This window comes from Acipenser ruthenus, chromosome 42 (genome assembly GCF_902713425.1).
Source record: "Acipenser ruthenus chromosome 42, fAciRut3.2 maternal haplotype, whole genome shotgun sequence".
NCBI classification, from domain to species: Eukaryota; Metazoa; Chordata; class Actinopteri; order Acipenseriformes; family Acipenseridae; genus Acipenser; species Acipenser ruthenus.
In genome coordinates this window covers 5,093,382-5,116,474 of record NC_081230.1, presented here as the reverse complement: position 1 = coordinate 5,116,474, position 23,093 = coordinate 5,093,382, and the positions used below count along the sequence as shown (strand labels likewise).

At 40.0% G+C, this 23,093-nt stretch overlaps 1 protein-coding gene across 1 annotated transcript; it reads right to left on the bottom strand.

Annotated features, from left to right (window-relative positions):
• Window positions 1-5,798: 5,798 nt before the first annotated feature.
• LOC117962521 (nuclear envelope integral membrane protein 1-like) lies at window positions 5,799-22,267 on the bottom strand. Its single transcript, XM_059011511.1, has 9 exons — window positions 22,093-22,267; window positions 20,209-20,330; window positions 19,235-19,454; window positions 18,629-18,701; window positions 15,679-15,772; window positions 14,681-14,795; window positions 12,229-12,454; window positions 10,582-10,755; window positions 5,799-8,671 (listed from the first exon to the last, which is right to left on the bottom strand). The coding sequence occupies exons 1-9, from the start codon at window positions 22,193-22,195 to the stop codon at window positions 8,509-8,511; spliced, it is 1,290 nt and encodes a 429-aa protein (XP_058867494.1). The 5' UTR covers window positions 22,196-22,267; the 3' UTR covers window positions 5,799-8,508.
• Between the last annotated feature and the right edge of the window lie 826 nt (window positions 22,268-23,093).

Below are 23,093 nucleotides of genomic sequence, written 5' to 3'. Positions count from 1 at the left end.
TAGAATAATGGATTATTATTTATTTCTTAGCAGACGCCCTTATCCAGAGCGACTTACAATTGTTACAAGATATCACATTATACATTATTTCACATTTTTACATACAATTATCCATTTATACAGGGGTTTTTACTGGAGCAATCTAGGTAAAGTACCTTGCTGAAGGGTACAACAGCAGTGTCCCCCACCTGGGATTGAACCCACAACCCTCCGGTCAAGAGTCCACACTGCTGCCTTGCACTGATTACAAATCAATTATCAGGACGTTCCGGACTACAAGTCCTTCATCGGCTGAATACAAAAAAACAGTGCTTTAAGAAGTTGATAAAAAACAAACAAGTAGTCTTTTAAACAAAATTCCAGAATGTTGTTGATGATGATGATGATGACGACCTCATAATAGAATGTTCATTCCAAATGGCTCCAAAGTGCCTAGTTTGAAAATAAGTTCACATTCCTTTTGTTTCCTGACAGCATTAGTTCCATAGCATTGAACCATCCCACAAATTGTGATGTCTTCTATAGTGTGGTCATTTCTGTTAAAATGTCTGGCGACAGGAAAGGTAGAGGTGTTAATTCATATACTTCTCAGGTGTTCCACAAAGCGATCAGCCAAGCGTCGTTTTGTTTCACCAATATATAGCTTATTACATTTGATGCAGCCAATGCAATATACTATTCTTTTACTAATGCAAGTAAAAGTATCATGGATAGTAAATGAGGGTTTTGCTCCCTTAACTACTGTGTTGCTGTGACTGTATTTACAAGTTGCACAACGTGACCTATTGCATGGAAACGTACCCTTAAAACTGTCCAGATTGGGTCGAATGTTACTGTGGACCAGATGCTCTCTTAGATTTTTGTCTCTTCTGTATGACATTAGAGGAGGGTTATTGAAAATAGGAGCTGTAGAAGGATCTTCTTGAAGAATGCTAAAATTTCTTTGTATGATGTGTTGTACTTTTTTGGTCATAGGTTGATAAGTAAGAACACGGGGAATACGGTTGTTGGTATTCTGTGTTTTGGTTTTGTACAAGGCATCCTTTCTGTTTATTGTCGATACACTTAACTGAGCTTCTCTAAGTATAGTGTCTGTAAAACCACAGTTTCTGAAAAATGCACACACGTCATTTGTTTTATTCAAAAAATCACTATCAGCACTGCAAATGCGTCTCAGTCTTAGTAATTGGGAGTATGGAATGGAGTTGCGACAAGCTTTGGGATGTGAGGAGTCGTATCTTAGATATGAATGAGAGTCTGTTTCTTTGTAGAAAATTGTAGTATTGATGGTACAATTAGAAACCGTGATGGTAATGTCTAAGAAAGACATTTGTTTAGAAATGTTCCATGTATATTTTAGATAAAATGTATGAAATCCATTAAATCTTCATTAGTGTTATCTGAGATGCCAAATATGTCATCAATTTATCTAAGATATAACATTGGTGTATATCCCTTGTACTGTTGAAAAACTTTATTTTCAATCCATCCCATAAAAAGACATGACAGCCCCATTTTTGTTCCCATACTGACACATCTAACTTGTTTCTAAAAGTCTCCATTAAAGGAGAAACACTTCAAAGAAAGGACGAGTTGGGCTAGTTGCAAAAGAATATCGGTTGCAGGTTCTTTTACTGTCCGTTTATCAAGGAAGTATTTTAGTGCTTGTAAACCGTCACTGTTGGGGATATATATATATATATATATATAGTGAAAGACTCGCACCTCTCACGTTCGTTGCCCCTTTAAAAACACTGACCCAACCCACAGAAATGGATTTTTGAAAGCGCGGTTGCGCTATTTTTAATAAACACAAAAACAAAAATAAACAAAAAACTAGCTCTCTTTGAGCAATAACTAAACAAAACAGGACCCTAACTAAAAACAGGACAGCTAAGCTGTTTACCTGTAACAAAAACAAACAAATAAAACAGCACACACAAAAGGCTTCACTCTGCCTTTATCTTTTTTTCAAATTACGGCTGTACCCACACACCAGCACAGTCAGGCTTCCACCCACATCAGTAGCCAAGAACAGACTGACTGCTCTCCTTAAATACCCTGCACCTGGCTCCAATTTTCAATAGTAGCCAGGTGCAGGTAATGATTAACAATAAAACAATTAACAAACCAATTAAACAAAACAAAAATGTGCCTTCCGCACATGTTTTTTTCTGCAGGGAGGTTTTAACCCCCTCCCTGTTGTCTCACTATATATGAGGCTCCCTTGAGAAAGATATGTACAACATATCGAAACGTTGGGCAGCTGGCTCTTTGAGCTAAAATATATATATATATATATATATAGAATGTTCATTCCTAGAGGTTCCAAAGTCCCCAGTTTGAAGATAAACTCTTGTTCTTATTGCTTCCGAGCACCATTTGTTCCATAGCACTGGTTGATCACACAGATTGTGATGTCTTCAGCAGTGTGATCATCACTGTTGAAGTGATGGACTACTGGAAATGCAGTGGTGTTAATGCGAATGCTTCTTAAGTGTTCTACAAACCGGTCTGCTAAACGCCTTTTAGTTTCCCCAATATACAATGTGTTGCATTTCTTGCAGATAATGCAGTAGACTGTTCCTTTAGAGGTACATGTAAAATGCTGTGACTCGATTCCCTTCACAACTGTTAAGACGCGAGGAAATGTGTGTGTTTGTTGGAAATTGTGGCTTTCCGGAGAAGATCATCACTAAAGCTAAATCCCGCATTTCAAATCTAAATAGAAAAATTGCTTTAAATATAATAACAATATACAACTCACAGATGATAGAATCCCTCTGGTCCTCACTTACAACCCGACCAACAGACAGATACAGACAACTGTGCAAAGAAACTTCACAACAACACCCATCTACAGCACCTATTTTCAATTGTACAAAAACAAAGTATGCCTATATAAAATAAACTTTATTAAAAAGGGGGAAAATGCATATTGATTAAATCAAATCTAAGAAGGAAACGATGAAACATTTCTTTGACCCGCGCACTAACCACATACAGGGTGTGTATAAAAGTGAGTCGGCCGATTCAGACAACTGTATCATGAAAACAGCACCACGAGACAATTAAATCTGCTCCACATACAACTGGGACCATGGGAAACACGTTCCCATGGAAACTGACAGGACAAAAAGGAGCGAGCTTAAAACAGTTTAGAATTTAAAACAAAGAATGGAACATATTTAACATGAAATGAACAACTTTATTAATAGAACTTTTCATTAAGAACGTCAAAAAAGGCACATTTGAACAGGAAGGTTGAGTTATTAGTATAAAAATAGTAGAACAATGTGAATGTAATAATCATTACATAACACAAGAACCGAACAAAGAAACGCAGAGTAAGAACAGAATACATTACCCATGTGCCATACCATAGTAGAAAACAGAAAACTACAAGGAGAGCGAATTCATCATAAGCCGTAAAGAATGCTTTGCTTTTTGGATGTGTTGGTCAGGTGTATCTTCATGAAACCATTCTTAATGAGTATGACATAGTGAATGCAAATCAAATGTCTCATGAATTCTATTTGTGCAGTCCCTTGTCCAGAGCTTCACTCCACCTCATCCTGCGCTCTTCATCCTGCTGACCCTAACCCGACCTCTCCCTGTTTCTTTGGGAAATGAAAAGTTTGTTTAGTCTGCCGTCTGTCCCCTTTTGGAGCATCCTGTGCTGCACAACACACCATGGCCACAGTGTATTTCAGTACTGAGTGGGCTCCAGGAATGGGGCATGTCCTGTTTACGCAAACTGAATCATGGGAGAAAGAACGGAATGATGGGGTTGACATTCCTATCCTTCTTTATATAATCCTTGACATGACCCATGAAGTACAAGTCTGTTTGTAAGCCATTAGATTTATTTAAGCTAATCTGGTGCCAGATGTCATGTTTTAAGGAGTTTGCTGAAACGTGTTTCTTTCAAAACTGCACATTTAAGACCTATATAATGAATGGATGTTCATGGCCGAGTGAATTTATGGAACTATTTTGTTACAATAACTTTGATGGTGAGGATTTCAAAACATTGATTAGCAAAGGTGTGTAGTGAAGTCTGAAGGAGATGAACTGTGATTCTAGGTAGGATGTACGTTCTGAAAGCTTTGAAAATGAATTGAGTTTGGTTATGCAAACAGAATATTGGTGATTCTGTAGACCTTTAGGCCCCGTCCACACTATGCATTTAAATCATATTAGTTGCTTTTAAACTGGCTTAAAAGTGCTAAATACGGTTAGCGTTTACACTTCAGAGCATTTAATACCAAACTAAATTAGACTGCATCATGTAGTGTGGTTTGTCAGAGGTGTGGACACTGTAGTATTGAACTACATTTTGTGTATCCCCCAATATCCCAAAATACTCTTGATGTGTTTGGCTCATAGACATTGCAAACACTCGGAACAGGCCCCTGAAGGAATGAAGAACGCCTCTCAATACAGCTTCACTGTGTGGTGGAGCTGAGATCGCCTCTCAATACAGCTTCACTGCGTGGAGTTGAGATCGCCTCTCAATACAGCTTCACTGCGTGGAGTTGAGATCGCCTCTCAATACAGCTTCACTGCGTAGAGTTGAGATCGCCTCTCAATACAGCTTCACTGTGTGGTGGAGTTGAGATCGCCTCTCAATACAGCTTCACTGTGTGGTGGAGTTGAGATCGCCTCTCAATACAGCTTCACTGTGTGGTGGAGTTGAGATCGCCTCTCAATACAGCTTCACTGTGTGGTGGAGTTGAGATCGCCTCTCAATACAGCTTCACTGTGGTGGAGTTGAGATCGTCTCTCAATACAGCTTCACTGTGTCGAGGAGATCGCCTCTCAATGCAGCTTTCCTGTGTCGAGGAGATCGCCTCTCAATGCAGCTTCCCTGTGTGGAGGAGATCGCCCCTCAATACAGCTTCACTGCGTGGAGTTGAGAACACCTCTCAATACAGCTTAACTGTGTCAAGCAAATCGCCTCTCAATACAGCTTCACTGCGTGGAGTTGAGATCGCCTCTCAATACAGCTTCACTGCGTGGAGTTGAGATCGCCTCTCAATACAGCTTCACTGTGTGGAGTTGAGATCGCCTCTCAATACAGCTTCACTGCGTGGAGTTGAGATCGCCTCTCAATACAGCTTCACTGTGTGGAGCTGAGATCGCCTCTCAATACAGCTTAACTGTGTCAAGCAGATCGCCTCTCAATACAGCTTCACTGCATGGAGTTGAGATCGCCTCTCAATACAGCTTCACTGCGTGGAGTTGAGATCGCCTCTCAATACAGTTAGATCACACCAGCATAGAAAACGCTATGTGTGTGTGTGTATATATATATATATATATATATATATATATATTTTTTTTTTATTACACTTATTCAAAAAGTAACACACACCTTTAAATAAAAAGGCAGAAAGCAAGTTAAAATAAATTTAAAAGTACAAAATACATGTTTTTCTTAAAATAATCATTTATTTATGAAATTTATGGAATAAAAAGGAGTCGCTGAATAACATTTTTTTAAAAGCAAAACACACAAAAAGATGCATCAAATTTGAAATTGTGTCCAAATATGTGAATTCACAAAGACCTGCTAAATCACAACTATTTGCTTTTTTGTTGGTCTTAAACAAACATCAAGTTTGACAAGACCTTCATAAACCTGGCCCATTCCACTCCAAGTGGATTTAGTAATACCAAGCACTCTATACATGGTGTTGACATTAGCAACAGCTGAAGCGTACAAGTGGTTCTCAAATTGGGGGTCAGAGTCCCCCCCCCCCCCCCCAAAAAAAAACCCTCACCCCCCCCCCAACCCTCAACTATCCAAACAGCCCCATGGTGCCCAGTGAATAGCACAGTGCACTGCACTGGTTTTACTGCATACAGAATAGCACAGTGCACTGCACTGGTTTTACTGCATACAGAATGGCACAGTGCACTGCACTGGTTTTACTGCATACAGAATAGCACAGTGCACTGCAGTGGTTTTATTGCATACAGAATAGCACAGTGCACTGCACTGGTTTTACTGCATACAGAATAGCACAGTGCATTGCTGAGGTCAAAATGTGTGGTGTATTCAGATAGGAGTTTAAAAAGAAAAACATGTATATGTGTGTAATGTATTTTATAGATTACACACACAAGAACATTAACATGCAAAATAAATATTTCAAGAAATAAAAAAACAAAAGCAAAAGCAAGCCAGCTGCCTCAGTAACTCAACTAACCCTAACTGAACTCAGACAGGTCACACCACTACCTGTTAAACCAGTCATTCTCAGCTCCAATCCTTAGTGAACACGGACAGTCCAAACATTTCAGAATGTGTGTGGAAAGGAAACTCCCACTGTAACCGCACACATTTGGGCCAGTCCAGGTTTTACTGACAGTTGCTGGATCTGTAATGGAGAAATTCCAGGATTTTTTGCAAGTTTAAAATGGCCTGCAATGGCAGTCTCTACCTTTGTACGAAAAGATCTTCACCAAGGAACAGCTATTAATGGACTAAACAAAACCACAGCAAGAGAGACACAAAAAGCACACATTAAGCCTCAAATAAGGAGGTGATGGCTGTAGAACATGGCAGGTCTATGGACTGGCTTGTGATGAAGGGCTCCTATTCCTTTGTCTTGAGATCATGGCTCTGGAGAGGGCATGAGGCTCACAGAGATAAGTTATCAAATTTTGAAATCCTCCATAAACTACTGAACACTAAACAGTGCCGGATTTAGAAATACTAAAAGAAACTTAAATTCAATAAAAAAATGTTTCAACTAGAAGTCTTTTACAATGTCTTCAGACATTTAAAGAAATTGAAAGAATCTTCTAGTCTGAATGTTTCTCAATGAATTAATTTTTTCCCCCCAGTATTTCTAAGATTTTAAATCTACCATATGGGGCTGTAAGAAATGACATGTCTCCAATTTAAGCCTAAAACAGAACATTGTGATAAACAATTGCTAAGACAAAGCCTTGATTATCACTGCTTTCATCTCAACATGAAAAGCGATACAAATTTAAAATGCAATTGTGATCATACTAAAAACAATGGGGAGAAAAAGTACAAACAAGAAATAAGAGCTGGACCAGAAGGTAACCACTGGACGAAACCTCTAAATGGACTTAATCACCTATCTTCCTTTTTAAAATACTGCTTGTAGAAATCAAAACAGAGGATTATACTGGATTTTTAAAGTTGCTATCTATCCCCTTAGCTACATAGAAATTTGAAGCGTTGGTCTTCAAGACAATTTATGAAACAGTATTGGGCTGTAAAGCTTCTGCATGCATTTGGAAACATCTGAAGTAAGGAAGGTAGCTGTTTAGGCATGTTTACATTGTGTTTAATATAAAATGGTTGTCGGTGGCCATACAAAACTTAAGGCAAAACGTTCATTTGAAATTCTACAATGAACATTAAGAAGAATTACAGTGCACTGGTCTCCAAGCACTTACAGAAAAACTTGAATGGCTTTCTCAAAATGGTGTGGGGAACAGAACTAGACTTTCCTTCAGTGGAGTCTTGCCCCCAGATATGCCAAGTTAATATTTTCACCAAGAGAAGAAACACAATTCTATTGAGAAAACTAGGCTGAACTGTTGGATATTTTGGCCAATTGAAACTTAGTGGCCGTAGCAAACAGTCCATTTCCTAAATCATACCTTCTATTCACTAAAATGGTCTCAAATGAGCAGTTTTGAAAGAAACACGTGTTTTACAAAGAGACTTTTTAAAGCATGAGGTCAGGTACTGCACTAGACGTTGCCTTCCAGGAACTCTATTTCTGTGGTCATTTCACCCCAGTAGTGTCTTTGTAGTCAACGCATCTTACTAGCTGTAAAGACTGCCAGTCATTAGAGGAGGTTGCTGGTTGGTTACACACACACAGGAAAGGCAGCCCTGAAGGGGTGGCGATAATTTAATTCTCCAGGTTAAATGCCCCAGGAAGTTCAAGTTGAAAAGCATGGCTTGCAAATGAGATCTCTTCAACCAAGTGTTGTACCAGGTATGTTTTTAAATGAAGATACATGTTTGCTACAATGTGTTTCTTGCAAAAGTGCTCATCAGGAGATGTATATTGGAAATGGGTGTGCATGGTGGAGAACATGTATGGAACCAGTTCTCTTAGCAACAATTACTTTATCCTTTCAATACAAAAGCTCTTGTTTCAGTTATCTTCAGTATTAACTGTTCAAAGACTGCTTGTCAACAATTTGTACCACTCCCTGTTGAAGCAGAAAAACTCAGAGCAGTGTTCTCTTTTACCTTTTAAAATAATTCAAAAGGACAAATGTCAACCACCACCACAGGCCAGGAGGTTAAGTAGTGTAAATCAGCACCTCCACCTTAACTCAGACTGTCAATGTAGCTCTCGGCACAGAATCCGAAGGCAACAGGAGTTCAGTTTACCCTGGAGAGAGAGTTCAGTTTACCCTGGAGAGGGATACATCCCCCTCTTGTGGGCCAGCAGTATGGATTAAGGTTATTTTGTCCCAGGCGGAGTTTAGTCTTCGTGTTTTTCACACCGAGTTGTGATTTCTGTGCAAGGTTAACATCTCTTCTTCCTCCTCGTTTTCAAAGAACTCCTCCTCGAAGAAGGATCCCCCCAGTCCGTACTCCTGCTCGTGAACCGACACCTCGCTGGGGATCAGGTGAGATCCACCCTCCACGAACTCAGCAAACCTGCGCCAGCACAACAGCATTGCAATAATAAAAAGCAAACAATACACCTTCTGAAGGGTCTTCTAAGAACCAGGAGGCCATTCAGACCATCACTGCTTGCCTGGTTCCAGAATGATGGGCAGAATGACCTCCTCTCCGTCGTGAATGAGGTTCTTATACATGCCACAACTGTGCCTTTACTAAATGAGAGGTATGCTGCTTCTGTTATCTGCATAGCAATACGTTTGGAAAAACAAAATACAACCGATGGGGTTCAGTACCATGTAATTCAATTGGGAAATTGAAAAGGATTTTAATTCAGTCCCCCACTAGTGTTGGAGAAACATTGAGAAAGTATAGTCTACAAAATGAACTAGGTTTTAGATTGAGTTAGTATCTGGATTTTAGAGTTAGCTAGTTAGACAATTGGGTTTAATACTAATTACTGGAGCAGGAAAGAGAGACGGCAAGGAGAAAGCTTTGACGTCCACCAAATGGCAATTTAAAAGGGGACCCTGTGTTTTCTCAGAGAACATCAGAGACTTACAATCTCCTTCCTTCCATGAACTTTGACATTATGGTTTCCAGAGTAAAACATCAAAAAAGGCTTCAATGTCACATTCACTTCAGGTAATAAAAGGAAGGCGAGCCCACGTGGTCAATGATATAATTGGTTGATAAAAGTCTACGTCAGTATGCAATTGTCTTTTAAGATAGGTTAAGAAAAAAGGGGTAATGTCATAAGGGATCAAGCCTATATTAATTAAAACACTGTCAGTTTTTTTGTAAGTGAACTCAAAACTTTGTCAAGTTGGATCTTAAAGGATCCCAGTGATTCTGCATCCCTGTGGGGGCTCTTCAGGGCAGTGTAACTGAACTCCGACTAGTGAAAAGCTCAGGAGCGTAAGTACATAAAAGGAGAGTAAAAGCAGTAGCTATAGAATTATGGGTGTATGTTTCTGCTCAAAAGAGCCACCTTCTGAATATTTCGTTATGTTTAACATTCCTTTTCAAGGGAAAATGCGTTTGAAAACAAACAGTGGACGTACTTACAGGCTTTTAATGCCATAGTAACTACAGTACATTATTTCCATTTAAATCTGTTATGTGCGTATGTCATTCACTATAGTTAACGATGTAACTATCGACTATTCCTTTCTATTTAAACCTTCAGGCATCATGGTATGTATGTATCCATTTATTTTCCTTCATTCTAGATTGTACATGATGTCATTGTGTTTCTCCTAAAACTACACATTTGAGGCCATATTCATGTTGTATATTTTTTGTAAAGGGTTGAATTATTGGTTCATTTACTTTGTTTCTTATGTTTGATAGGTGATTGTGTGTTATTCTTCCTGTTTAGATTCCGTGGGGGAGGAGCCGAGTGGCAATCACGTCATGCGTGAGCCGTCATGAAGTCGGGTGAGTTTACTCTGCCTTTTGGACCTAAGCTGGCGCTGAGTCACGTCTTTAGTTGGCTGTTTTTAGGACAGCTGTGAGTTGGCCGTGTGCGTTTACACTGCAGAAAAAAGACCTGAGACAGCCCAAAGCCGTCCTAAAAACGGCCAGTGTAAACGCACCATAATGGGCGAATAAGTCAGAGTAATGCGAGCGAAACACTTCCCAGACTGTTCAAAGGGAGCTTCTCTGTATGTCCTGTGTGCTCTGCACTGTATATACAGTACCAGCACTAGGATTACTTGGCAACAAACATCAAGCCTTGAACTTTTCACAATACAAAATATTTTTTCCATAAGAACAAAGTTAACAAATGAGAGGAGGCCGTCGGCCCATCTTGTTCGTTTGGTTGTTAGTAGCTTATTGATGAATGCACATTATCTACAGCAATCAATTCATTTCATATTCGGTTAATACAAACAGCGCAGCTACAGTGTTTTCTCACTTCTAAATGCACACTAGACCCTTACCTTCTGGGCGACCCAATCCTAGAGATAGTTCTCCAGGCACTGAAGTCAGGGCTGCTGCAGTACTCTCGGAGTTCCTCCAGGGCACGCTGTGTCTCCACCTCTCCCTGCTTCCGATACTCCTCTTCAGTTAGAAATCGAGGGGGCTCGGGCTTGGCTGTCCAGCGCTGCAGCTTCCTGAAACACAGTACAATACCATGCCATGTTTCACAACCCACTGTGATACCACACTCACATCAGATCCAGAGACCATTACAATAGCAAGTCTAAAAATACATCTACAGCTGCTTTAATGATCCAAACAGCCCCTTGCTACCTGTCTCGAGTACTGTGCTCTTTTTGCCCTGTTGTCATAGAAAACACTCTACTCAGCCCTTAATCTTTGGTACTTACAGCACAGTGCTACAATACAGCAATTTTTTTTTTTTTTTAAATGTGGAAGACATGAATATATTAGTGTCTTTCACAATAAAAAGAAAATATATATAAAAATGTATATATTTTCTTTTTTTTAGAACAGGGGGACAATACAGATAAACAACAAAAACATGGTTCTGCAAAGTTTTGCTAATGGTGCATTAACCCAATGAATGAGCAAGTGGACTTGTGGAGCGCTTCCTTTTGTATGAAGTGTGCATGAGGTTCCAGTGCAGTTCAGAAGGAAAAGGACTCTTACACACAAAAGCAAATACATTGCTCTAAAAGTTCAAGAGGAAAAAAGGGCATTGAAACAGCTTTAATACAGACCAACTATCCTGTATCCTGTACCCGTGCACTGTGCTATCCTGAGCAGTGTGAAGGATACCCGTGCACTGTGCTATCCTGAGCAGTGTGAAGGATACCCGTGCACTGTGCTATCCTGAGCAGTGTGAAGGATACCCGTGCACTGTGCTATCCTGAGCAGTGTGAAGGATACCCGTGCACTGTGCTATCCTGAGCAGTGTGAAGGCTACCGTGCACTGTGCTATCCTGAGCAGTGTGAAGGATACCCGTGCACTGTGCTATCCTGAGCAGTGTGAAGGATACCCGTGCACTGTGCTATCCTGAGCAGTGTGAAGGATACCCGTGCACTGTGCTATCCTGAGCAGTGTGAAGGATACCCGTGCACTGTGCTATCCTGAGCAGTGTGAAGGATACCCGTGCACTGTGCTATCCTGAGCAGTGTGAAGGATACCCGTGCACTGTGCTATCCTGAGCAGTGTGAAGCCTACCCGTGCACTGTGCTATCCTGAGCAGTGTGAAGGCTACCCGTGCACTGTGCTATCCTGAGCAGTGGGAAGGCTACCGTGCACTGTGCTATCCTGAGCAGTGGGAAGCCTACCCGTGCACTGTGCTATCCTGAGCAGTGGGACGGCTACCATGCACTGTGCTATCCTGAGCAGTGGGAAGCCTACCCGTGCACTGTGCTATCCTGAGCAGTGTGAAGCCTACCCGTGCACTGTGCTATCCTGAGCAGTGTGAAGCCTACCCGTGCACTGTGCTATCCTGAGCAGTGTGAAGGCTACCGTGCACTGTGCTATCCTGAGCAGTGGGAAGCCTACCCGTGCACTGTGCTATCCTGAGCAGTGGGACGGCTACCATGCACTGTGCTATCCTGAGCAGTGTGAAGGCTACCGTGCACTGTGCTATCCTGAGCAGTGGGAAGCCTACCCGTGCACTGCAAGGCCCAGTCGGACAGGGTACTCCAGGTTCTTGGCGCACACTGCAGCGATGATGAGCGCCACTGCCACCTGCTGGACCTGGATCCCTGCGTAGAGCAGCAGGAGACCAAGCAACTGCAGCACCCAGGACAGCAGGTTAATACTGCGCTCCTCCACCAGGGGGCCGTGCCTGTAGCACACAGCAAAGCTCAGGAAGCCCACCAGCATCACGTAGCCTGCAAATCAACACAAACACACGAGAGTTAAAAAGCACCTCATTGCCCTCTTTGATACCGCACTTAAATAAGGTCCCGACACATCAGCAAAACTTTGTTTTTGTACAATTCTCTAATACTGTAAAACTTTGATTATCAGAAGAGCAGCTCTGCTTTCCTGTCTCGTGTGTTATCACAGGGATCATAGGAATCTGTTTGCTGCAGAATAACGTGGAAATACACAGATCATTTTTAGTTTTACACTTGGGGCGGGGTAAAAATCATGCAAGGCTTTTATTGGTTGTTTCATAACCAAAACAATACACTTATCAATATAATCATCAACACAGGTAATTTTGCTTTAAATTTATGTAAACATACTTGTTCAATAAAACTGCTTCTGGTGTACAGAGGTCAAGGTTGAACGAGGCGCGCTGTCACATTCATGCTGAAATGTAGCTGTAGGTTTACTTCAGTATCCAGTGCTTTTTTTACAAATCAACAAGCTGTTTATAGCCATCCAGGTGACAAAGACTAACTTGAGATAAACTAATATGAATACTATTTTATTTTTATTATTCCTACATTAGATGTATCTGTAATGTTTAAAGTAAAACAGTACATTTGTTTATATTATTGATTGATGACACTCTGGTGAGCTTGTAACTTCCTTCAAATCTGAAAGTGTGCCAATAAACACTTCCTGTGCTAACTGTTATTCAATAGTACTGTTTGTGGACGACGACTCCATGTTAGCACTTTATTTTAATTGTGGAATACACAGATTTATTTATTTCTTTAAATATGAGAATTTCTTTTTTTTTGACTGCGGAAAATTAGGCTCCCTGGTTATCCTAGAAAATGCACTTTTCAGTCCTCCGTCTCAGTGCAGTACTATATGTTACACAATAAAAGATAAAATGGTTTGATTATACTGGGGGTCTTAATTTTGACATTTTCTAATTAATTAATATCTGATCTACAATCGATTAATCACACCTGTTTGCTGGTGATATGAAATTTTATTTAAAAGACCATTACTATAAAGTATTAACATAACGTCATTCACTGAAAAGGTTTCAGAATGCCAGCCAGTTTCATATACACATATTACATGTAATTTAACAGGTTTGAAAATATTTGTGACTAAGATAATGATAAACTTGCAGTACTGCGGTGAAAGGAAAGCTCTGATGAGCAAATGTTGCAAGCTGCTGTCTTTTGACTCAAAGCAGAGATTAGAGTTTCGCACGGCACTTGTAATTCTGAAACGTGGATTTATTGGTATTAGACATCAGTTTTTATATATTTTGTTTAACATTTACTCAAATATCACTTCGATCATTTACTACTGTAACTTCCCTGTACTATAAAAATCAACACATTCATAAAATAAAGACTCATTAATTACCGTTTTGTAAACTGTGTTGGAGAACTTTTTTATATAAGAGAATTGTGAATTCCAGAATCAATCTGGCCAGTTATTTAATGTAGGTCACATATTTCATGACAGTATTATTAAACAGCGACTGCAGTAGCCCAAGTATATTTGCATTATTATAGCAAAACATTCTCCACACAACTCTTTTACACAGCACGTGATCGTAACTGCACTGGTGCGGATGAAGGACTGTGTTCAGAAAAGTTTGTTTTTCCATCAATTATGTTAGATCATCATTCACCAGGTTAATATATTTCTTCTGTGGGCCCTGGGCAACAGTGAAACAGACTTCAAAAGTTTTTAATTTTTAAAACACTGAGAAATCAGCCAAATCCAACCCCTCCCCACAGACACTCCATATAAAAACAGCCCTGGAGCTCTCTTTATATCCCATGATCCCTTGTGCGCCGGAAGTAAAGCCATGAGTCGAGAATCTTGGGAATATAGAATGTCTTTAGAAGTACCCTCCGCCATTTAAAGATTGTTTATTGATTAGGAAAGTCATTAAAATCAGTGGTCTTCCGTTGTAATTTGATTGTTCATTTCTAATACACTAACACTGTTTGAATAATGAAGTTTAAAACCAGGACACTGAAGCGCATTTGGATTCTAAGGATTCACTTCCTACATCATAGATACCACAGGGATGGACACACTTGGTGAAATACTTCAAATCAGAAAGCGATGAACCACAACTAAAAGAACATTCATTCCGACAAAGGCTTTGATGTCTGTGGTATTCCACGTTTGTGACTTCGAGGCTCAGTGCTACGGCACAGTGTTGAAAGATGCACTCAGAAGCTGACCTGTGACGTACTGCCAGTGCTGCTTGATGAGGTGCTGCAGGTTCCTGAACACCAGCTGGATGAGATACAGAGAGAAGGACCAGCCTCCCACCAGCAGCACATAGAAGGGACTTTTCTGCAAGGAAACAAAGAACAAAACCTGTCACATGACTTGAAGCAACAATCCTGTCCAACACAGAAAAAGGGCCAAGCAGGATGTTAATGGATTGCAAGAAAAAGCACACTGACAATATCTTCTGTTATTGTTTCTGTATTTAGAGTTATAAAACCTTGGTTTAAAATGCATCTTGTGATTCAGTTTGCACTATAGCCTCATACGTACATAATGAATATGGAACCATCCAGTTTGTTTCAGCCAATCAGAGTACAGATAGCCATTCATGTATTACTCAACAGCACCAGACCCACCATGTAAATACCCTAAACCGTGCAGTAAAGACGTCATAATTCAGATCGGTCACCAAGGCAATTACCAGTGTTGGGAAGTAACTTGAACAGAATTGTAACTAGTTACAGTAAATTACTTTGAAAAAAACATCCATTACAAATGGTTTACAATTTACAGTTTGGTCAGGCGAAAGCTCAAACTCTTCTTTGAAGACCCAGCTATCGAACCCACTCTCCCTCCTCCGACGCCCTGTTTGTAGCAAGACGATGTAGAAGTGCTTTTACACGCAAGCTTTGAGTTGCACTGTTGAAGAGTTTTCAGATTGTCATGTTCTGCATTTTTAAATGAAACAGCTTTATTTTTTCACATAAAATGTAATGCATTACCACATGTCATTACCTGTCTGAAACAGGAACCATACAGTTACTGAAAAATGTAACCAGATTACACCATTGCATTACTCCAAGACTGACAATTACTAATTTCTTGAGTGGCCTGTCTGGCGACTCAGTGCTGAATTCTCTCCAGCTAGTCGTGCGAACATTGTTTTATTCTGTTCAGAAATGCCTTTGTCCTGCAATAGTTGCTTAATACTGGACACCGTACTCACCTTGGGGAGGAACCTGGCTACAATGAAAACCAGGATGATAAGTGATGCAATCATTCCTGTACTGATACCAGCAGAGTAGAAGAAAGCTGGACTCCTGCAACAACAAATAAATAAATACATAAATAGATAGATAGAGATAGATAAGGCCATGTACAAATACCAAAATATTAAAATCAGAATTGCTGTCTATTAACATGTTTCATAATCTAAATGATACTACAGCAAAGTCATCTAGATGAGGTTAAACCAAAACATGTATAAAGTAATCTGGAAATGCAGTCCCAACTGCAGTACAATAGACAACTTGCAGCTTTCTATGCAAATCCAAGACAATTACTATAGTCTCCACCTCCTAAGCGAACCCCCTTGTGATGAAACAGATTTTTCCCATTGGAAATGCTGCGCCTAAAGGAACAGGAACTTTGCCGATAGCAATTTGTTCACAACTGATACAGTACTGTTTTGTTACCCGATAACTCAAACTTAAATTCAAATAGTTTATTCAATCTTTTCAAATGCGACTTGTCATTGCGAGTGTCTTGAGGCACACCGATTGGTTTATTCAATCTTTCCAGAACCACCGTCATATCACTGACTTGTTTTGTATTCCGATTTCCATGAGTTCACCTCATCCTGAAAAAACCATGAATCAGACACAAGTCGCTAAGCAATGTGGTGTTTTCCATTCTGGTGGGTTGCTTCACCATTCTGTTAAATAATTTTGTGCATGTCTTGAATATTGCTCCTGTACATGTATTCATAACTAATCTAGAGCTGCTGCTGCATTTTTTAACATGTAGGGGTGCTGTGTTAATTTAGTTTGACAGTTTATTAATGTTAGTTTGTCTGTTACTTTATTATAATAGTTTATTAACATACACTTGTCTATTGCTTTTCTCTTACTTATTCTCTTCATTTATGTTGGTGCCTCAAGACAAGCCATACATATTTATTAATTGATTCATATTGTGTCTGGTGGTCGACTCCGTCTTACAGAACGCTTCGCTTGCTTCCCGAGGGGAGTTCCGAGCCGGAGACGACTGCAGTAAAATCATTTGAAACGTTTGTTTACTAAAGGCATTTCAACCAAGAATAATTAACATGGAAAACAAGGTGGCTAAAGGCGTTGTGGGGGACCTGGTAAGATCGGAAGGATTTTTCAACTGTTTAGCCTGCTGCAAACAGGCTTTTATTGAAAAGACAGTATCTGAGTTTCACACTGAGCCCGGGCAATGCACTTTCACATTGAGGCACGCGTTACTGACAATTCTTCATTGTTTCATTATTTAGATGTATTGTTAATTTTTACCACATGCAAGAACTATTTATTTTTGTAGTTTTTTTTTTTATACACACACAATAGCAAACGGCACTACAAAATATGCAGACTAGAACATTTTATTAACAAAATATTACATTTAAACATAATTCCAGAAGTTCAAAACTGTGTTTATAGAAACTTGTCGATTTTCTTATTTAATTTATAAGTTACCCGTGTTTGTATGGTTCCTTCCCTGTGAGCTCAATGTTTGCCGCCGACGAGGGGTTAACATTAATTCACATTTACTATAGCAATGCACTTTTCATTAAGGTAGAAACATGAATTAGATACATAATGGAAGGGGGTTGAAATGAAATGTGTCGGAGTACAGAGCCTTGGGAAAACCTCATGGCTAATCAACATAAAGCACCACGTTGAGCTGCACACCACTTCTATCAAACATTCTGCAAATCTACACATAACTCACACAAGCATTTTAACACTAGAAGCCCCATGGCAGTCATTTTGGCAGTTTTTGGTTTTAAAATGTAATTTTCTCCAGTTGTGTAACACATATGGGGCTGTGTGTTCATGTGCCTTTCTGTCCTTATGTATTAAATATTCTCACAAAGCATGAAACGCAGGAGTGCAGAAATAAAGGAGATATATTACATTATACCTAAAAGCCCCGGGAGCAGTCACATTGACGGCCACACATGAAACAATTGTATTCTGATTATGCAGAATGATATTCTACTGCATTATTTTTATTTACCAGTCCGCAATGTGTTTAGCTGTAATCAGATTAGTCTCTACTCTCTGCCTCAGTGAATGACTGACAGTCTACTGTTTTCAATCAGCCTTTTGAAAGACTGGCGTCTGCTTGCCAGCTGCGCTGCTTTGGTCAGTCAATTAGCATCGGGACTAGTGAAAATAAATACCACAGACCGTGGAGTTTTACAACACAACAATATATGGAGTTGATGTTTTGGATCAGATGGCATGGAAGTATTCTGTGAAAGCTGGCTGCTGATGGTGGTCTGTTCAGGTGTTTTACAATGTATTGGACCTATCAGCCATCAAATCCTGGGTACTTGAAGAATGCACAGAGAAGAATTTACCAAGGAGAAAATATATTTTAGAGTTAGCACAGCAACTTCACAAGAAGCATTTGGAATAGAGGGAGACTGCCAAGCGTGTACCCACAGCTGAAGCTGGCAACCCCGCTGAGAGCCGCAAGAGACGCCAATGCCAGGCTGGCAAGCGCAATAAAAAAAACAAAACTTCGGACAGCTTTAGATTTACAAAAACACACCATAATTTGAAACAAAACTCTTAGTTTAACTTTGCACTTTTTTCTATAGGTCTACTTTTCCGTTTACAGGTGAAAATGTTTTTTTTTTTTTTTTAAATGTCGACACTGCATCAGCAAGGCAATTGAAACTCCACAAGCCCGTATTCATTAGGCAGGAAGTGGAGTCCGGTCAGGTGCATTGTGGATTTGTGGTTTGTTAACAGGACACATGTAAAGGTGGCAGCCTTACATATAAAGTTCTTGAGTATTTTTTATCATACTCTAGTTCTTTTGCTGTGCTACCAAGACTGTACACATAGCTATTGTAACAAATAATCAATGTTGCAAGCAAAGATATGGAACAGTACTTCAGTAATCCAAACCAAAATGATTACCTGCTGAGTTCGTCTGCAAAGAAAAACAGCAACAAGCCAGCCAGGAAAACCAGGAACAGGTAGGGATCAAACCCTGGAGAGGAACACAACTCATTAACACTCTTGTAAAACAGGTCGCCCATCTAGGAAATGCAGTGATGGGAACGAGACGCCCGCTACAGAAGCATCACAGGTTTACGATGTGCCAGCGCAAATGAATGAAGCCAAACCGCTCACAAGTTTGTGTGTTAAGGAGCCTCATTGTTTAAATGATGAACAATCCATTACAAGAATTCATTTAAACATGTCCGTGCCTTCGGGAAGAGGTCTCATCGTTTTACTGCACCTCCTAACGTGCCAATGAAGGAACGCTCAAATATATTCAAGCAGTAAAACAAATTCAATAAACCAAGTCAGTCCCCCACTGTGCGTGTGAATTCAAAATCAGAGCTATCAGTATGATGAGAATCGTGACGGCCATGACTTGATAGCCGTACATACTGAATAGAAGAACTAGCAATGAACGGTTTAATCACAATTAGATAATCACAATTAGATAAGCGCATCTCCAGAAACACGCAAAGACTGAAGTGTGAGATAACTGGCTCCTAAGTGGAAGGTTCTTACTGCGAGTGAGCGAGATGGTGTAGCTGGTGGTTTTGTCAGAGGGATCCACTTTGAAGCAGGTCTTGCTGCTGAAGAGGTTCACGCTGATGGTCGTCTCATTGGATCTTTCTTTGACGAAATATTGAAACAGGGTCCAGAAGTTAAACTGCTCCAGCTCCTTCAACTTCTCCTCATCTTCCACCACTGTCACCTTAAACTTCTGAGAGCTACGCACTTGGATCTAATTCACAAGAAAGCAACATGTAAATACACTTGGCATTTCCAATCGTTTCAGCTGTTCTGGGTTAGAGGAATACTTCAAAAGCAGCATGGTTTGTACTACACCAGTTCAGATCTGTAAAAACAGCACCTGAAAATATCAGGAATGTTTCAACAATATCATGATACAAACAAAAAAAGATCTGCATCTGGAACCAATAAATAGTGATTTCAGATTCTTCTGAATTTCCTAAATGTTTGGGATTCAAGATTAAACACATTTAAACTTTACCATATTGGGAATGTTTGTAACCACCATGAAATCTTCATGAGAAGCCCTCACTAAGAGCCGTTACTTTACGATGCACTGCAGCACTGTATAACAGACTGCGCATGTACACGGGGCTCGCGTGCAGTTCTGAGCCTGTATGTAAATGAAGCATATTGCTCATGTTTACAAGCAGATGACCCTGTTTTCTAGGTGATCAGTTTAAGAAATGTCTTTGGATCAGTCAACCCTTTCTTGTGCAGTGGATTGTGGGATAATAGTAGCACAATGGCAGTTCTTTTGTCTTTTTTGGGGGGGGGTGTTTGGTTACAAACTTGCTAGAACACATCTTAACGTATAAAACAGCTGACCCCCATATCTTTGACAGTGGTTTAGCAGAAATGCAGCCACACAGCTTCCCACCACCGTTACTGATAGATTTCAATTGAATCTTTGCATAGAAGTGGAAAGCACTGTGGGTGTGCAGTCCTTCCTGTGGAGATGGTACCTGGATTCTGGTCCAGGTCTCCTTCCAGCCCGGTACCAGCTCGTTGCTGTAGCAGAAGTGTCCAGGGTCAGACTGCCTGATCTCCTCTCCATCCTTGATGGGGATTATCAACAGCGTGCTGCCTGCGAAGAATCAATTACACCACAGAAGTGCTCAAACCATCCGAATTAGGGTTCATTCTTTCAGCTTTTACCGATTTACACCAATAAATTACCGCTTTTTTCAAATGCTCCTTGACCGGTTTTCTCCTGAATTTGACCTGGTTTAATCTGGGTGCTCCAGGCGTAGTATCACTTGAATCGCGAGCAGTGCACTCCATGTTTGAGGCACGTTGTAAGCAAGTGGGGTTCATGCGTCATGCAATGCGACAGGCTTGCTCGGGCACAGCAGGTTCAACTTCACTATTGGCACTGATGTGAGAGAACACTATAGTACTTTAAAATGTGTTTAAATGTTGAATTTCATTCAAACTCTTAAGCCACGAGGCTATTGGTCAGTGTTGAATACATGTTAATAAATAACAAACACGTTGAATTTACGTAAATTTGTAAAAATTAAGCTTATGCCAAATAAAAATATATTTTATTTTTTGATTTCCTGAATAAGCAGAGTGAGCTGGTGAACGTGTCAAGTGATAGTTTACACTGTCGTCTTGCTTCATTCTCCCGCCATCTCCCCCATGACCTCACAGCTGGCTCAGGCTCATTCTGAGGGTGCATCTTCATTAATAAACTTTCCGCCTGCCTTGAGTTATGCTACAGGATACAAACGAGTCCCAGCCTGGTTCTGAATAATCTCTGAGCTAGGGGTACTTTGTATTGATTGATACATACACACGCACATACATATGCATGAGGTTTCACTATGATTACACAACATATCCACAACCACATTTATGTAATTGTATTTACTATACACTGGCACTGGGTATTCAGAGGCTCAGCACTGTCAGCAGCAGTGCCAGTGTTACAGGCTAATCCTCACCCCGGGTGAGTTCTGTCCTAGGCTAATCCTCACCCTGTCAGGCCGATTCTCACCCCAGTACTCTTCTGGGAGGGTGAACATTAGCCCGGGCCGATTCTCACCCCAGTACTCTTCTGGGGGGGTGAACATTAGCCCGGGCCGATTCTCACCCCAGTACTCTGTAGCATAATCGTTTTCATTGTACGATAACTAATCTAAGCTAATCAGCAGCAAGACATATTAGTGAATATACTGTAAAACATACGGGGAAAAAGAGACTGATGGAGACCAAATAAGCAACGTTTACTGAACAATAATAGTGAGAACAATAATATAACACAAATGTGTCATACACTACAAACCAATCATCTGGTTTAGAGCAAGCCTGGACAACATGCAGGTGTCTCTGCCACAACAAGGTTCTTGATATGATACAAACACCAATCTTTTAAATAATAAAGATAATAACTTTTATTTGAAATTAAATACAGAGTGGATATCTACCTTTAATTATAAGATGACCATATAAAAAGAAGTCTGACGAGTGTGCACCTCAATTTAAAGAAGTTGTATAACGTTAGCTGTACACGAATCACACACATACAAACATGAATCTCACTCTGACTAAAATTAAGGATACCAAGTAAATTAAAATAATAAATCTTAATTATTATTTCTATCGCTCAAGAGGAATTAAGCGACAGAAAGTCAAACTCGTTGGTTTCTGGCAGTATAAAACGCATCCCAATGTAATAATATTCCTGCACAGCACAGTACGGTTGCACTGTCTGCAGTTCGCTGGAGCCGGTGAGTTAGGGGTTCGCTAATGAAAAGGCAGAAACAATTTCTGTTTTACTGAAAAAGAAGCAAACAGCAACCCCACAAGTTAAACATTACATATAAATAAAACACATTCCATACCTGAAGTCGTTGAAAAAAGGCAGCTCACCGTAAAACAAAATAAAACAAGTCCTGTCGCCGTTTTAAAGTCCAATTCCACTTCGTCGTTCATCTCTCCCGCCATGACGGTCTGTTTTACACAGAAACTTAATTCCTTCGTAGGCAACCGAAACCACGCGACCTTAAACAAATCAAAATCGAGAATCGGGATTCGAATGAACTTTAGACAACGAGATTAACCGGTCAGCCAACCACAGAGCGAGAATTGAGAAAGAAGGCGGGGTTAGACGGGTATTTTAACCAAATTATATGCGAAAGCGTCAACCAAACTTACCGTTTTAAAGGGAAAGAATGATAAACGGAATAATAAGTTCCACCTACATTTTTACTTTTGGAAAACATCGTAACATATCTAAACTTAGCATGCCGTGTTTAGTAAACTTATTATTATTATTATTATTATTATTATTATTATTATTAGTAGTAGTAGTAGTAGTAGTAGTGGTAGTAGTATTTGTTTATTTATCTATTTATTAATCTATTTTATTTATTTTTTATAAAATACTGTTAACAAACCTGAAAACGGTGTAATGCCCACAGGGGGCGCAACAGTACTCCATTTGTGCTACAGAATACACATTAAATGCTATATCTTGTATTTTCTATGTACCGTCTGACACAATTGTTTGTGCATTATTAGACATAGCTGGCATTTAAATAAACAAAGCATAGAAAAGCACATTGAAGAATGGGGAATTTCTTAGAAGGAAATCCAAACTAAAGACTGAATGGATTAGTTTTGTGTTGTCCCTGTACATTTCATATCATTCAGAATTCTAAAAGGTATTGACAATGTCGACCAAGGGGACTTTCGACCTGGAAACAGAAACCAGGATCAGGGCGCACAAATGGAGATTAGATAAAGGGGCATCCAGAACAGTATCGACACATAAAGTAGGTAAGGCTGACAGAGCTGAAAGGTTATATTTGTACGTTTGTATTTGTGTTATTGACAGGTCTTG